Below are 18304 nucleotides of genomic sequence, written 5' to 3' on the forward strand. Positions count from 1 at the left end.
GAAAAACTTTTTAATACTTATCTTGATTAAGTCTTCTCTTGATTCTTGAATCTTTGAGTCTTGAATATTAATCTTGATTATTCTTGAATCTTGAATCTTCTTGATGAATCTTGAAATTAATCTTGATCTTGAACTTAATCTTGAAATCATTCTTTGGGCTTTTTGTCATCATCTTAGTCATCATTAAAACTTCTTGAATCAATCTTGATTCATCACCATGAAGCTTGCTTCTACTATCACCACTCGCTAATTCCCTTAGGTTCTCGCACCTCTCCGCCCATTACACCCAAGTGTATCTCTACCCATCATCCACTTCTTCAACGCAACCTTACCTTCTCACAGAAGGAATAGAACCAAGGATTCTTTAATCTCTATTCAATCCTCTTGATTGTTTTCATTGTATCGCATGCATTGCCCTTATGCAACATGCATCAATGTACGGATACAAACAAACAAACAAACAAACAAGGAAGAGAGACGAGGCTCAAACCTACCTACTACTCTCAGGGAACCAGTTGTGGCCCCTTAAGCAATAAAACCACTTGTCAAATAGAATAATCTGACAACATAATGGTTGTAATTATGACTATCTAACCAGACATAACAAACAATTTGCCGAGGGTTAAACACCCCCAGACCCAAACCACAGCTCGTACAGACAAAAATAACAATAGGTAGACAATATATATATATATATATATATATATATATATAAAATAAATTTGCATGCCACAGATATAATTGTCGGAGTTCACACTCTGTTGGTCTTTTCATTCAATAATCATAATAGAATACAGGCATGTATTTCAGTAATTTTATCAGCAGAGAAATATCACACTTTCAAAATATACATCAGTCATTAGATCTCACATTTTTCTCAACAATATAGAGTAAATAAATTAGCAGTTCTAGGAAATAAATAATTCCAAGATAATTTATACAGAGGCACAGATCCAAAGTTAAGTTACCTACTGTCGAAAATCTCTTTGTCACCTTGTTTTTTTTACAGTTTTGCTCCTAACTTATTTTTAGCGCTCTCCGCACTTTGGGAGTCGGGTTTTTGCAAATCTAATATGCTACTCTACATTTTCAAACCTAAAAATCTCATTTTTGAGGTAAAAACTTTAATAAAAACAATCAATACTGTTGTAACTCAGTCCATAAACTTGTTTTATTTGTAACTTTTGCTGGGAAACTTTGATTTAGGTAAAATTTAAGGCTAACTCTATGTTTTAACATGCAAAGAAATAATTTTTGGCATAAAAAATTAAGGAAAAAAACTCAGCACATGGATTCAGGACATGACAGCAAGCTCAAAAATTTCAAAGCAACAACATGTCCAAGAAAGTTCAACAACAAGCTTATGGTTCAAGAGTTGGAGAGACCTTGTAACGCCCTGAAATTTTGATAATTTAAAGTTGGTGTTTAATGTAATTCTTGTGTTATTTGATTGATTTGGATGAGTTGAGGTGTTGTGTCAATTAGGTATGTGTGATTGCTTGATGTGGATGTTAGGTTATGTGGAGTTTGATTGACCTATGTTGAAACTGTGAGATTTCAAGTTTTACCCAAAACTACTCGGATAAAACCGTAATCCCAGACTCGTAAACCGTTGGATTGCCTTCAAATTTGTATTGTCGGTTCATAACCCAAGTCTTCATGCTTTGACCGTTGAGATTTATAAAATAACACTTTAGAATTATCTCTTAGTGAGGCAAACGCGCTAAGCACAATTTCAACCCGAAAGGAATTGTTCTCAGTATGAATTGTCTCACTAAATGAAAATCCCAACCTGAGAGGAAATTTGCTCAGCATGAGAGGTTATGCTCAGTATAAATCCCAACCCGAGAGGAAACTTGCTCAGCATCAAAAGTTGATTTCTGTTTAGCAAGACGAGCTCGCTAAGTAAGATCCGCAGATTATAAATATGTTTTAAACAAGATTTCACGCCTCTCTCTTTCAAAACTTCTCCCCAAAATGCTAGAAACTCCTCTTCCTCCACGCACAACCACTGGTGGCCACCACGAGCCACTGTTGCTTGCCACTGGACCACCGCACGGAGAGGAACGCTTTAATCAGAGTGAAATCCTCAGAATTCACCAAAAGGATTCAATGGAGAACAAGCACCCAATCTTTTTTTTCATAGTTTCTCTGAGGTAATCTTGACTTTTATGCTTTTCTCCTAGTTAGTTTGAACTTCTCTTAGGGTTTGTTGTGTTTTGGGTACTATAATAGGATTTTTTACATTTCCTTTGAAAAACCTTTAAAAATGAGACGCTGTAAAAGTTATCTTTTTATAAAATTGATGTTGTTTTCTTGACCTTTGATGAACCTTGCTCACATTTATGTGATCAGAATTTCAAAATGATGTCTCTTTGTAGTAGAAGCTGAAACACCTCTTAGCCCATTTTATTTTGATAGGATTATTTGAACTTGAATGTTGATATTAACCTTGTTTTTGAAATCTATACTAAATTGCCTTCGATTTGGTATATAGAACTTTGTATTTGGACCGACGAACGTGAACGTGAGAGGCCTCTAAGTGATGCAAAGAAGAGCTGATGGAGAGCTCACAATAGGTGAGGGGAGTTTATTATAATTTATGGCTTTGATACCATAATTGGGATCAGGGAACCTAATTATGGGATTGTGTGTCTGTCCCTGTGCATGCTGGTTTACAAGAAAAATAATGTTTTTGATTAATGGGATGCGATACATCTTCTATTGATAAATGATATTATCGTTTTATTAGACTTATGTTGTTTGAAGACCTGGTAAATGTGAATCTCAAGCATTAAATTTGTATGTATGTATGTGTGGAATGTGATTACTGATGATGTTGTTATCGATGATAATGTTGATATGAGGTGATTTTGTTATTGTGATAATATTGAAATGAGATTATGTTGTTATTGTTGATAATGTCATTGAGATGAGATGATGTTGATGTTGATAATGACATTGAGATGAGATGTTGTTGATGTTAAAAATGTCATTGTGATGATGTATGTTGTGTATGAACATGGGGGTGCAGTGACCAAGTTGGATATCGTTGGTGGGGGAAATAGAGTGGTTAAAGAGTTCAAGCATCTTTGGAGTGAAGGGATGGCTTAGAATCTTTAATTATCCATGGTCAGTGCATTGATGATGCCCATTTGTCATACTTCAGACTGCATGAAAATAGTATAAACTTTGTCAGTAAGTACTTATAGTTTTTCATGAGGGAAAATACTTGTACTTAGGGGCATGCTACTTGGTTTGGAACTCCGTTGTGACTCAGGTCAATCACCATGGGTAGGGGGGTTGCCTGTGCACAACAGGGTGACCTCACTTGTTGCCTAGTTTTCTTGAGTGTGAGTGTCGTGTGGACACGCTCGGGCTATTTCTTGACAAATGATACCACATTACATTTGAGAGTTAAGGTTAGGTGCATGCATCATATTGAGTATGATTGATTAGAATTGTGGAAAGTTGATAACTACTTGTTGAGTGTATGTTGGGAAAATGGGCATTCGTGTATGATTATGGTATTTGTTAATGTTTTCTTACTAATCATGGTCATTTGATTTTTGTGTTGATTCCTTTTATAATAAACTCACCTTTGCATTTTTTGTACCATGTGGTTAGTACCTGAGATGATCCCGAACCTTCGTTCATGGGAGCAGATGGACAACAATAGATTACATGGACAGAGATTCTTTTGTTGGAGTCGCCAAGCCGACATGATGACGTTGGGATTATTTTACAAGAGAGTTGTGTTTTGTTAATCAACTCCTCCGTAGCTGATTCTATAATTCTTTTTGAATTGAGGATGTAAATCACAGATTTAATTATATGTATGAACTAATTTACTTTCTGTCATGTGAATGATGTGTACTGAGTTAATATATATATATATATATATATATATATATATATATATATTATATTATATTCATTTAAGTATTTGTGTGTTATTTGGTGAACGTATATCGCAAACAATTTTCTCTCAATTTTCATAAGCAAATTAACGGAGTTTGCATTTAAAATTGAAATTTACGCGGTTTAGAGTAGTAATATCGTAGCAACAAGGTGGGTCATTGCAGACCCCCTTTACCTCTTGAAGAACTCACAAAATCTTGAAGTAGAATGAAGAATATTCAGGTTTTTCAAAGTTTCCCTTCATGAGTAAAACAAATGACAGTTCCAAGTTATTAGAGAAACTATAACAAAAGAATGAAGAAGAACCAAGTTTAGGACGAAGAATGAAACTCATTTACCTAAGCTTGATGACTCAAAGGCTCAAGAACACAAACTACCTACTGGGAAGAAGAAGAATAAGAACAATTGAACTCCCTTCCTTCAAGCTTTAGTTTCATGCAAAAATGAAGGGATAAGACTCCAAAAGATTTTTTTCTTCACAAAGGCCAATAAGCTATGGTGTAGGCTCTCATTGACAAGGCTTTGTGACTCTTTGAATGAACCCCTTGCCAGCCAATTTGATCATGCCAAGCCATACCACAAATGGGTAGTTTTGCTTTTTTGCAAAACTACCAAAAATAGAAGGGATAGGATTTGTCAAAATGAGTATTTTTGCTTTTTACAAAATTAATAAATCTTATCTTAATCGCCTAGGTTATTATGCTAATCTCCCTAAGAATATTGTACCCAAAGTGTTCCTCACTCAGAGAACACTCTCACACAAAGTTAAATTACATTGTCGCTCTGTGCATGACTCAATTTTGCTACAGATGAAATTTTTATTCAGGCAGTTTTCAAATTTCTGTCAACTAACTAAACAAATGATTTACACTAAAAATAAATAAAACTAACTCTAAACTTATACAATTAACATCATGCAAAGAATATATTTGAAATTCTGATACCGATGACAGATGTCGTACCGGATGTCACGACATCACGCTTCAGAACATGCAGATTATATTTGGGAGTATGAACAGATTAAACAAGTAAATAACACAAGAGAATTGTTAACCCAGTTCGGTGCAACCTCACCTACATCTGGGGGCTACCAAGCCAGGGAGGAAATCCACTAAAATAGTGTTAGTTCAAGGTCTAACAGCCACTGTTTACAACCTTCTCACCTAACCACTACCCGTGCGACCTCTACCTAAGAGCCACTCTTAGATATGAGAACCCCTCTCACTCCCTCTCAATCACACTCCCGTGTTTACAATCAAATCAAAAACACACCAGAGATTGCTCTCTGAACAAAAGAGATCAACTCTACACACTAGAGATCAACTCTACACACAAGAGATCAACTCTACACACTCAGGTCCAACACTTGATGTTAGGGTACCATCAAGGTGGCTCACAAAACACTCAAGTCCCAAAACTCACAAAATAACTCTTCAATCCCGGACTTGGTATAGAACTCGTGCAGCCTTCGTGTTTATATAGCAGTGAGCGTATCTGGGCTGCAACTTCTTGTGCTGGATGAGATCTATCATTCTTCTGAAAAATCTGCACTTAAAGATCTAAAAGATACAGTTTGATCTTTTAGTTTTTATCTTTAATCTTTAATCTTTAATCCCTGAACGAACTCTTCTAGTTTGTAATTCGAACTTTAATTATCTTTTAATTCGTTCCTAAAGATAGATCATCTTATCTCTTGCTAACTGCACAATAATCTGTTAAAGATATAACAGATTTATATGTCCAGTATTTTCGGGCCAGATGTCCTGGACATCGTATCCGACATCGTGGATCCTGCAGCTTCAATGCTTTTAGCAACTCCAGTATTTTCGGGCAGGATGTCCTGGACATTGTATCCGACATCGTGGATCCTGCAGCTTCAATGCTTTTAGCAATTCCAGTATTTTCAGGCAGGATGTCCTGGACATTGTATCCGACATCGTGAATCCTGCAGCTTCAATTCTTCATTTGACATTTCATCTTGCCTTGTGCATTGTGCAGCCCAATCTTATTCTTTGACATAACGTTGGACATCATGTGCAGCAACTCCAGCTTTCCTTCATTGTCTAAGTGCTTATGTTTTAACAAAATCTTAGCCAATCTTTTAAAACTCAGTAGAGCTAAGCACTAACAATCTCCCCCTTTGGCAAATTTTGTCTAAAACATACTTAGACACTTCCTGAGCAGGTACGAGCAGTTATGCAAGTGGGATCAGCAACTTTCATTATCAGAGTAATCAAGCACAGCGGTATCTGTAGTGGTGACAGCAAAATTCTGCAAGTTGCAAATCTACAAGTCTTTTCCAGGATGTCGACATCTCACGTGACATCAACTTTCTGCTCCCCCTGTCTCCATGCTCTTACTGCAGCATCTTCTATCAGCTACTAGTCTTTTCCAGGATGTCAAGACATCTCATGTGACATCAGCTTTCTGCTCCCCCTGTCTTCATGCTCTTACTGCAGCATCTTCTATCAGCTACCATCTTCTATCAGCTACTAGTAGCTTACATCAGTCATCATCAGCAGCAGCAGTCTCCCCCTCAAATTCATATTCATACACCTCCCCCTCGAAATCATGAACCATGCATACATCGTATCCTACTACTCAAAATCATACATCATGCCTACTATTGCATACATAGAGTCCTACTACTCAGAGTCATAAATCATGCATAATACTATTACTCCCCCTTTTTAGACAGAATTTGACAAAAGTAGAATGCATGCAAATATTACAGACCAATAGCAATCAATTGTTCAAAGGGACATGCCCCTTTAGCTAATAAAAGTAAAAGCAAAAAACATAAAGGTCTGATGATCATGGGGTGGCTTCAGAATCATCATCATCATCTGAATCTGTATCCTCTGCTGCATCTTCCTCTGCCTCAGCTGCTTCTTCTTCTTCCTCAGCTGCTTCACCATCATCAATGCCACTTTCTGAGAGTCTTCTGATCATCCGTTCCAGCTCCATTTTCTTCTCTGTGTTGGCTTTGATGGTTGCTTCCAGCACCTTGCATGTGTCCTTGAGTTCAGCAATCAAGGTATCTTTGGACACAGCACCTGAAGCAGCAGCTTTCCCTGATGTCGAGACAATGTCTGGGACATGTGTCCCCTCAAACAGTTTGTAATGCAGGGATAGAGGAGATTCTCTCTTCATCACAGAGTCAGTGTAGTTTAAAATATTGGGATGTTGACTCAACATAATGCCACATAATACAGTTGGGAAGGCAATGGGTAATTTGACAGCAAATGATTCTGAATGCTTAACAGTTTGATCAAAAATATAGTTTCCAAAATTAAATTTGGACTTGGTTCCAACAGCATACAGAAATTTACCCAAACCTGTGGCAACAGTGGAAGTATGATTGGTGGGTACCCAGTTTGCAGCTCCAATCCTGTGCAGGATTGCATATTTCACACTTAGCTTCCCTGCAGACAGCTTCCCTTTCTTTGGCCAATGCTGGACTTGTTTGGCAGTGATTTCCTTGGCAATTTGATGCTCAGAGACAGTAATATCCACCACTCCATCTGTTGGTCTGCCCAGGTATTTGTTGATTACAGCAGGGGAGAATCTAACACACTTTCCTCTGACAAATACCTTTTGATACTCATCACTCTTTCTGTTTGTTATGTCAGAGGGAATGTTGACAATGAATTCCCTTACTAGACTTTCATAGCAATCTCCCAACTTGGTGACTGTCTTCAGTAGTCCAGCAGTCTTGATGAGGTCCATGATCTCCTTGCAAGCCAAGGCATCTCTTCCCAGTTCTCTTTCTACAGCAAGTCTGCGTTGATACACATATTTCCACTTTTCAACATTGCCAATGGAGTGGAAAGAGATGTTGTCCAATGGTGCATCAGGAACATTTCCAGGCACCTTTCTCCCAGATTTCTTGACCCTCTTTGATGTCGAGACATCCAGTTCGACATCATCATCAGAATCAGATGAGGAAATTTCTTTCCTCTTCTTGGAGGGGATTGCAACTTTGCTCCTTCTGGATTTGGTAGGAGTGATTGGAGTGCTTTTCTTCTGGGCCATAGTCTTGATTCGTCCAGACCTCTTAATGGGGGTTTTCCCTTTTCTGCTTTGTAGTCTTTCCGCAATGCCAGGTGCCAACTTGTTGGCAATGGGTTCCTCATCAGATTCTACATCTTCGAGGTCAATGAGGTCACCTGGAGCAGGTTCTGGTGCCTTTGGTGCAGGGGTCTCTTCTGTGGCTTGATCATCTTCTTCTGTTGATTCCTCTTCACTGGGTGAAGAGACGGCTTCAGTATTTGGTGTGGAAGATGTTGGAACATCTTTCTCAGCATCAGGAACAGCAACATCTGGGATGGAAGATGTTGGAACATCTTCATCAGCATCAGGGACAGAAGCATTTTCCAGAATGTTACTCACAATACTGCGGATCTTCTTGTCCATCTCCGTGTCTACTTCCCTAGGACTCGTTGCAAGGCTAGGGTTTTCAGAAATCTTCACACCCTGTTGTCGTTTGGGAACCAGTTTTTCAGGAACAGGGGCTGAACCAGGAATCATTTGTATGGGCTGGATATTGAATTCAGGTCGTTCCTGGTTTGCTGGTGCTTTGGTGGATGATGGAGATGATGGTACAGAGGGTGAACCAGGAGCTGAAGTTTCTTTTGGTGAGGTAGCCATGGAAAAGCAGAGCGTTTGGAATGGTTTCACAAATTTCTGAGAGCTGTTGGGGAATGCTGAAAACGAGATTACCACGAAAATATAAGTTTGAATGAGGAATGTAGAGGGACGTGTGAAGCAACGGTCGAATTTGCTTTGTAGTGAACGTGCTATTAATGTTAAGTGATACGTTTGAGCACGTTCAGATTGCAGTAGCTGCTATAATTCCTCTAGCAGACAAATGCCCAGCTTGCCCCTCAGTTTTTCAAACTGTTTTGCATCCAATGCCTTTGTGAAAATATCTGCTATTTGTTCCTCAGTGTCAACATGCTCCAGTGTGATAACTTTATCATCAACAAGCTCTCTGATATAGTGATGTCTAATGTCAATGTGCTTGGTTCTGCTGTGTTGCACAGGATTTTTAGAAATATTAATAGCACTCAAGTTGTCACAGTATAATGTCATGACATCTTGTTCGACATTGTACTCCTTGAGCATCTGCTTCATCCAAACTAGTTGTGAACAGCTGCTTCCTGCTGCAATATACTCTGCTTCTGCAGTAGATAGGGACACACAGTTCTGCTTCTTGCTGAACCATGAAATAAGATTGTTGCCCAGATAGAAGCATCCACCAGAAGTGCTTTTTCTGTCATCTGCACTTCCAGCCCAATCAGCATCACAATACCCAACCAGCATTGAATCTGAACAATGACAGTACATAATCCCATAGTCACTGGTGCCATTTACATATTTCAGAATTCTCTTTACTTGAGTCAAGTGACTTATCTTAGGATTGGCTTGATATCTTGCACAAACACCTACTGCATAGGTGATGTCGGGTCTGCTAGCTGTTAAATATAGTAAGCTCCCAATCATGCTTCTGTACAGACTTTGATCAACACTGGTGCCAGCTTCATCTTTTGACAGCTTCAAGTGAGTAGGTGCAGGTGTTCTTTTATGGCTGGCATTCTCCATCCCAAACTTCTTGACAATGTTCTTTGCATACTTGCTTTGTGAGAGGAATATGGAGTCTTCCATCTGCTTCACTTGAAGTCCCAGAAAATAAGTCAGCTCTCCAACAAGACTCATCTCAAATTCAGATTGCATCTGTTGAACAAAATGTCGAAGCATCTCATTCGACATCCCTCCAAACACAATGTCATCAACATATATCTGTGCTATCATCAAGTTTTCAGCATCTTGCTTGACAAAGAGAGTCTTGTCAATTCCTCCCTTCCTATACCCTTGCTGAGTAAGGAACTCTGTTAGCCTTTCATACCAATCTCTTGGAGCTTGCTTCAATCCATAGAGAGCCTTCTTGAGCCTGTATACATGATCTGGATGAGTTGGATCTACAAATCCCTTTGGCTGCTCCACGTAGGCTTCTTCATTCAGGTATCCATTCAGAAACGCGCTCTTCACATCCATTTGGTACAGCTTGAATTTGAGGATGCAAGCTACACCAAGTAACAATCTGATGGACTCAAGTCTAGCAACTGGGGCAAACGTTTCATCAAAGTCTACACCTTCAATCTGAGTGTAGCCTTGAGCAACAAGTCTGGCCTTGTTTCTGGTTATAACACCTTCTTCATTGGTTTTGTTCTTGAAGATCCACTTGGTGCCAATCACATTAGTTCCCTCGGGTCTCGGAACTAGCTCCCAGACTTCATTCCTTTTGAATTGCTCCAATTCTTCTTGCATAGCATTGATCCAGAACTCATCAGTCAGTGCCTCTTTCACATTCTTGGGCTCAATTTTGGAGACAAAACATGAGTTGGAGACAATCTCAATCTCCCTTGATCTTGTAGTGACTCCTCTGTTTGGATCTCCTATAATCAGCTCCTTGGGGTGCATCTTCTGGATTCTAATGGAAGGTCTCTTGTCAGGTTGGTTGATGTTTGATTCATCTGTAGCAGAATCAGAGTTTTCTGCATTTTCTGCACTTTTAGCTGTATCTGCTACATTGTCTCCCGATGTTCTGACATCTTCTTCGACATCCTTCTTTCTTGCTGGAGTTAGATCATCAACAACCACATTGATGGATTCCATCACAGTTCTGGTTCTGGAATTGAATACTCTATATGCTCTGCTGTTTGTAGAGTATCCCAGGAATATTCCTGCATCACTCTTGGGATCCATCTTTCTCCTTTGCTCTCTATCTGCCAAAATGTACCATGGACTTCCAAAGATGTGGAAGTGCTTGACAGTTGGCTTCCTCCCTTTCCAGATTTCATACAGTGTGGTTGGAGTCCCTCTTCTCAGTGTGACTCTGTTGTGGATGTAGCATGCTGTGTTCATGGCTTCAGCCCAGAGATTATAGGGAAGTTCTTTGGCATGAAGCATGACCCTAGCAACCTCTTGCAAAGTCCTGTTTTTCCTCTCAACTATGCCATTCTGTTGTGGTGTAATGGCTGCAGAGAACTCATGAGGGATGCCTTCAGATGTGCAGAATTCAGTAAACCTGCTGTTTTCAAACTCTCTGCCATGGTCACTCCTGATTCTCTTGATGACACAGTCTTTTTCTCTTTGAAGTCTTAGACTCAACTCCTTGAATACTTCAAAGGTGTCTGATTTTTCTATGATAAAGTTGACCCAGGTAAATCTGGAGAAATCATCCACAACAACATAGGCATACCTCTTTCCTCCAAGGCTTTCAACTTGCATAGGCCCCATCCAGTCCATGTGAAGTAGTTCCAGCACCCTGGAAGTGGTCTGATGTTGAAGCTTCTGGTGGGACATCTTGACTTGCATTCCAATCTGACATTCACCACAAATTCTGCCTTCTTCTATTTTCAGATTGGGAATGCCTCTAACAGCACCTTTGTCAATGATTTTCTTCATGCCTCTTAAGTGCAGATGTCCAAATCTTTGATGCCATATTCTGACTTCATCTTCTTTGGAGGATAGACATGTGGAGGAGTAACTGGTTTCTTGAGGTGTCCATAGGTAACAGTTGTCCTTTGATCTGCTGCCCTTCATTAGAACTTCACTCTTCTCATTTGTCACCAAGCATTCTGACTTTGTGAAGTTTACATTGAATCCTTCATCACACAGCTGACTGATGCTGATCAAGTTTGCAGTCAGTCCCTTCACCAGCAGTACTTTGTCCAGACTAGGAAGTCCATTATGGACTAGCTTTCCCATTCCAGTGATCTTTCCTTTAGAGCCATCTCCAAATGTCACATAGCTAGTGGAGCAAGGTTCAATGTTCACCAGGAATTCTTTGACTCCTGTCATGTGTCTGGAACAGCCGCTATCTAGGTACCAATCTTCCTTAGCTGATGCTCTAAGTGAAGTATGAACAACAAGACTAACAGTCTTGTGTTTTGGAACCCACATCATCTTCCTTCTGCTGCTGCTACTTTGAGTTCCATGATGTGGATGGCCATGTAAATGATAGCAAAAGGGCTTTATGTGACCATACTTGCCACAGTAGTGACACCTCCACTTCTTTCTTTTGCTCCTTTTCTGCTGCGTTCCATGATGTCGAGACCGATGTTGTGACATCGTGGCTCCAGTGCTGTTTTTGGCAGGAACAAATTCTGTCATGGTTGTTCTGCCAGCAGACTTAGGATTAAATCCAAGTCCTCTCTGGTTTCCAACATTCTTTCCAAGCTGTAGCACCTCATCAAGCGTATCTGAGCCTTTATTCAGCATCTTTATTGATTTTGTCATGTTTTCCAGTTTAGAGTTCAGAAAACCAACTTCTCCTTTAAGCTCAGAGATCTCCTCTTCATGTGCCTCCTTTTCAGCCTCCAGATTTGCAATGACCTTCTTCAGTTGTGCTTCCTGCTGAAGAATCTTCTCACTTTTGATGCATAGTTCTCTATAGGATATAGCAAGCTCATCAAAAGTGATTTCACTATCTGTATCACTTGAATCTTCAGCAGAGTCAAATCTCCCAGTGAGTGCATGCACATCTCTGTCAGAATCACTTTCTTGTTCACTCTCTGTATCATCAGACCGACTTACAGAAAGTCCTTTCCTCTGCTTCTTGAGATGAGTGGGACATTCAGCTTTGATGTGTCCAAAGCCTTCACACCCACGGCATTGAATTCCTTTGCTGTGACTGGGCTTTTCATCTGACCTTTTCTGGTATTCACTACCTTTCCTGATGTCGAAAGGGATGTTCCGGACATGTGGTTTCTGCCTCTTGTCCATTCTGTTCATTACTTTGTTGAACTGTTTTCCAAGGAGCACAACTGCGTTAGTCAGACCTTCATCAGTATCCAGGTCATACTCATCTTCTTCTCCTTCATCATTGGACACGAAAGCCAGATTCTTGCTCTTCTTTTCAGCCCTATCCGAGAGTCCTAGCTCAAAGGTTTGAAGGGAACCAATGAGTTCATCCACTCTCAAGTTGCAAATGTCTTGGGCCTCCTCTATTGCAGTGACTTTCATGTCAAATCTCTTAGGCAAGGATCTGAGGATCTTTCTCACCAGCTTTTCATCTGTCATCCTCTCTCCTAAGGCAGTGCAAGCATTGGCAATTTCAAGAATGTTCATGTGGAAGTCATGAATACATTCTTCCTCCTTCATCTTCAGATTTTCGAATTTTGTGGCCAATAGTTGCAATCTGGACATCTTCACTTTGGAGGTTCCTTCATGAGTGGTTTTCAGGATCTCCCATGCATCCTTGGCCACTGTGCATGTGTTGATCAGTCTGAAGATATTCTTGTCAACTCCATTGAATATAGCATTCAAGGCTTTGGAGTTTCCAAGTGCCAATTCGTCTTCTTCTTTTGTCCAGTCTTCTTCTGGCTTCAATTCATTAGTGGGCTTTCCTTCTGTGTCCAGCATCTTGGGATGTTCCCAGCCTTTGATGACAGCTTTCCAGGTTCTGCTATCCAGTGATTTGAGGAAGGCCACCATCCTTGCTTTCCAGTATTCATAGTTGGTTCCATCCAGAATAGGTGGTCTGTTCACTGGTCCTCCTTCTTTCTCCATGTTCATCAGAATTTATCTCCCTAGATCTCACTCAGTGATTTCGAGTGCCTGCTCTGATACCAATTGAAATTCTGATACCGATGACAGATGTCGTACCGGATGTCACGACATCACGCTTCAGAACATGCAGATTATATTTGGGAGTATGAACAGATTAAACAAGTAAATAACACAAGAGAATTGTTAACCCAGTTCGGTGCAACCTCACCTACATCTGGGGGCTACCAAGCCAGGGAGGAAATCCACTAAAATAGTGTTAGTTCAAGGTCTAACAGCCACTGTTTACAACCTTCTCACCTAACCACTACCCGTGCGACCTCTACCTAAGAGCCACTCTTAGATATGAGAACCCCTCTCACTCCCTCTCAATCACACTCCCGTGTTTACAATCAAATCAAAAACACACCAGAGATTGCTCTCTGAACAAAAGAGATCAACTCTACACACTAGAGATCAACTCTACACACAAGAGATCAACTCTACACACTCAGGTCCAACACTTGATGTTAGGGTACCATCAAGGTGGCTCACAAAACACTCAAGTCCCAAAACTCACAAAATAACTCTTCAATCCCGGACTTGGTACAGAACTCGTGCAGCCTTCGTGTTTATATAGCAGTGAGCGTATCTGGGCTGCAACTTCTTGTGCTGGATGAGATCTATCATTCTTCTGAAAAATCTGCACTTAAAGATCTAAAAGATACAGTTTGATCTTTTAGTTTTTATCTTTAATCTTTAATCTTTAATCCCTGAACGAACTCTTCTAGTTTGTAATTCGAACTTTAATTATCTTTTAATTCGTTCCTAAAGATAGATCATCTTATCTCTTGCTAACTGCACAATAATCTGTTAAAGATATAACAGATTTATATGTCCAGTATTTTCGGGCCAGATGTCCTGGACATCGTATCCGACATCGTGGATCCTGCAGCTTCAATGCTTTTAGCAACTCCAGTATTTTCGGGCAGGATGTCCTGGACATTGTATCCGACATCGTGGATCCTGCAGCTTCAATGCTTTTAGCAATTCCAGTATTTTCAGGCAGGATGTCCTGGACATTGTATCCGACATCGTGAATCCTGCAGCTTCAATTCTTCATTTGACATTTCATCTTGCCTTGTGCATTGTGCAGCCCAATCTTATTCTTTGACATAACGTTGGACATCATGTGCAGCAACTCCAGCTTTCCTTCATTGTCTAAGTGCTTATGTTTTAACAAAATCTTAGCCAATCTTTTAAAACTCAGTAGAGCTAAGCACTAACAATATTAAATCACACGATCATATAATTATATTAGACAATGCAAAATTTCCACTGTCTAGTCTTTAATAGTGAATTTTTTTTACAAGTGTAATAAATAAGTGTATAAGGAAATTTCATGGTGTTACACTTCTCAATTAGTAAACTATGTTCCAATAGAAAGAAGCCAAGATGGACTATCAAACTTAAAAAAAGTGATTTTCTCCCAATGAGTCCAACAATTTGAGGTCCGATAAGAAACACTTTATTATAATGAGAATTAAATCTTCAATGTTGTTAACTTGTTATACTTACACAAATCCATCTCAACAACTATCAAATGGCCATGATGCTTCATGTGGGCTTGAATTATATTTTGTTGTCAAAGATCGAGATATGTAAGTCTTCATTATTAGATATAAAATATCAGAGGGAAAAAGGATCCAAGGCATTGGTCATAATTTGCATGCAGAATCCTACAATTGATAATTTTTAAGTCTGGACGGCCATGCGTCTCATCCACCTTAAATTTAGATGTATAACATAAGTATAAATTATTGACATTCTAATGAATTTTTGACAAGTGGGCAAGATTATTATGTTGAAGGAATATCGTCCATAATTATAGAGAGTATACTCTAATTTAACCTAACGTCCATTACGTTATATTTAGTGAGCGTCCACTCTTGTGCATAACAATATAACATGCTATTATTGATGTGCCATTATTTTCTCCTATTTCTTAAATCTTTTTGCACCATTTTAATTACTGATTAGTCTTAATTGTCAAATTAATTAGGCAGTTTTATTATTTGGGCTCATTCAGCTAATTTGATGTTATTAATCTAATTTCAGGAATTAATGAAGCATTGGGCTTGAATCCAGAATTGGGCTTGGACTTGAAGAGAGCAGACTATTTTATTCTACCAAATTTTATCTTATCTAGATTTTATCTTATCTAGATATTATTTAGATTTGATCTCATCTAGATATTATTTTATCTAGATCTTATCTTATCTTATCTAGATTTTATTTTATTTATGGGCTTGGATTTAAAACAGATTTGTAAGCTTTGGGGCTGAAAACTATATAACAGCACCAAGGTTCTAGTTTAGCCTCCTCTCGTCTCTCTCTCCTCCCCTCTCTCTCTTTTTCATTTTAGTTTTAGAGTGCTACTTTCTTTTTCGTTTTAGTCACTTTTCGTTTTAGCAATAAAATTTCATTCTTGCTTCAATCTACAATTTCGTTCTCTATTGATTAATGGAAGACTAAGTCTCCAGCGTTGTTTTCTCTTGAGGATCAAGCACAGTTCTCTTTGAGGATCATGCATGCTTAGTGCTTGATTAATTGTCTCTTCACTTAATTTACGTTCATGCTTAATGATCGTTCATGATTAATTGGTGTATGTGTTGCTTAATCACATAATGAATGCCTTATGTTAAATTTCGCATAGTAATTTAATTTAGGGTTGGATTAAGTGGTTGAACTGATAAAGGATAAACTCTCATAACCTAGGATAAGAGACTTGCTTGTGAATCAAGGGGAAGCAACGTGTTTTAATTCTAATATTTTCTAATTTACATATATTCGCTATTTAATTTACAAAAGCAAACAACCCCCCCTAATTTGTTACTATTTTCCTACTATCTGTTATGAACGTTTGGTTGATCATTGCTCGTTGGGAGACAACCTAGGATCACTTCCTAGATACTGCATTTTTAATGTTTATTTGATTCGGGTACGACTTCGATCAAATTTGGCACCGTTGCCGGGGAGCAGTGGGCCAAAGGTTCATAATAGCTAGTGATTTGTGTTTTATGTTTAGTTGTTTTATGCTTTCGTGTTGTGTTAGTGTTGTGTTAGTGTTGTTTAGTGTCTTGTTATTTTCTTTAGTGTGGTGTTTTGTTTTAGTTTTTCTGTTCAGCACTTTCCCTGTTTCAGTTTTTGTGTTTTGTTGTGAATAGTGCTTTGTGATGGATTTAACGACCACTTTTGTTGACCTGGGAAACAAAGTAGTACTGCAAATCCATTAGTGACTGAATTAGTGACTGCTGCTGACAATTTAATTGACGATTTTTGTTTTGATAGTTAGGGTTGTTATTTTTGGCTGAATTTTGGTGTGGTAGGTTCTTTTGACTCATTTTGCATGAAAAATACTAGGAACACTTAGTGTGGCTAGATTTGAGAGATTAAAAAAAAATTGAGAACTTGTGTTTACCAAAACTTCAAACGGCCATAACTTTTGCTTCGGGTATCAGAATGACTATTATTATATATGTATTTGGGGTAGAAAAAAATTTCCCATATCGTGGCAGCCCGCCAAAGGCCGGCTGAGATCTCTAGCTAGCCAAAATCACCTGTTTACTAGTATTTTTTTATTTTTCAAGTTTTATTGTTTTATTTTTCTAAACTTTCCTTAGGCAGTTTCCATAGTTAGACTTTGAATTTTTGCCTAAAACTTTTTGTGCCATCTTTTCATGATTTTAGGATGTTGCTCACAAAATTTCAAGTTATTTGGATATCATTTGAGGGTAGCTATAGTTCAAACCTACACTGTTACTTGCATAAGAAGGCAACTAGTTGTGCATGCTGAATGTAGTGTATGACTCGAGGCAATCCATCTGACTTACAACCCTTTGATCCTAAGATAGATAGGACATTTTATAGATTAGTTAGGCATCATTTTGTACCTTTTGAACATCCTGATTTTGAGCATTATAGTTTTGAACATTCTAATTTTGAACATTTTGAGAACATGGCACAACCTCCACCCCGTGAGAGGACTCTAAGGGAAATGGCTGCACCTGATTTCACCTACGAAAGCTTGTGCATCCAATACCCTGATGAGGATGTCCCATATGTTCGTAAAACTAGACTGATCCATTTGCTTCCAAAGTTTCATGGCCTTGCAGGTGAAGACCCACACAAACATCTGAAATAATTCCATATTGTCTGCTCCACCATGAAACCCCCAGATGTCCAGGAGGATCACATATTTCTGAGGGCTTTTCCTTATTCTTTAGAGGGAGTGGCAAAGGACTGGCTATATTACCTTGCTCCAAGGTCCATCACGAGCTGGGATGACCTCAAGAGAGTATTCTTAGAAAAAATTTTCCCTGCTTCCAGGACCACGACCATCAGAAAGGATATTTCAGGCATTAGGCAACTCAGTGGAGAGAGCCTATATGAATACTGGGAGAGATTTAAAAAACTATGTGCCAGTTGCCGTCAACACCAGATTTCTGAGCAGCTTCTTCTCCAATATTTTTATGAAGGACTCAGTAACATGGAGAGAAGTATGATTGATGCTGCCAGTGATGGAGCCCTTGGAGACATGACCCCTACTGAAACCAGAAATTTAATTGAGAAGATGGCTTCAAACTCCCAACAATTTAGTGCCAGAAATGATGCAATTGTTATTAGAGGAGTGCATGAAGTGGCCACAAATTCATCTTCATCAGTTGAAACTAAGAAGCTTGAAGGTAAACTAGATGCCTTGGTTAACCTAGTAACCCAACTGGCCATGAATAAAAAATCTGCACCTGTCGCCAGACTCTGTGGTTTATGC

General features: G+C 39.0%; 1 protein-coding gene across 1 annotated transcript; it reads right to left on the bottom strand.

Annotated features, from left to right (window-relative positions):
• Window positions 1–6735: 6735 nt before the first annotated feature.
• On the bottom strand, window positions 6736–8763 carry LOC114396657 (the record flags this gene model as incomplete). Its single annotated transcript, XM_028358745.1, has 1 exon — window positions 6736–8763. A coding segment is annotated over one exon (2028 nt), but the record flags the coding sequence as incomplete, so codon positions are not given.
• Between the last annotated feature and the right edge of the window lie 9541 nt (window positions 8764–18304).

This window comes from Glycine soja, chromosome 18 (genome assembly GCF_004193775.1).
Source record: "Glycine soja cultivar W05 chromosome 18, ASM419377v2, whole genome shotgun sequence".
NCBI lineage: Eukaryota > Viridiplantae > Streptophyta > Magnoliopsida > Fabales > Fabaceae > Glycine > Glycine soja.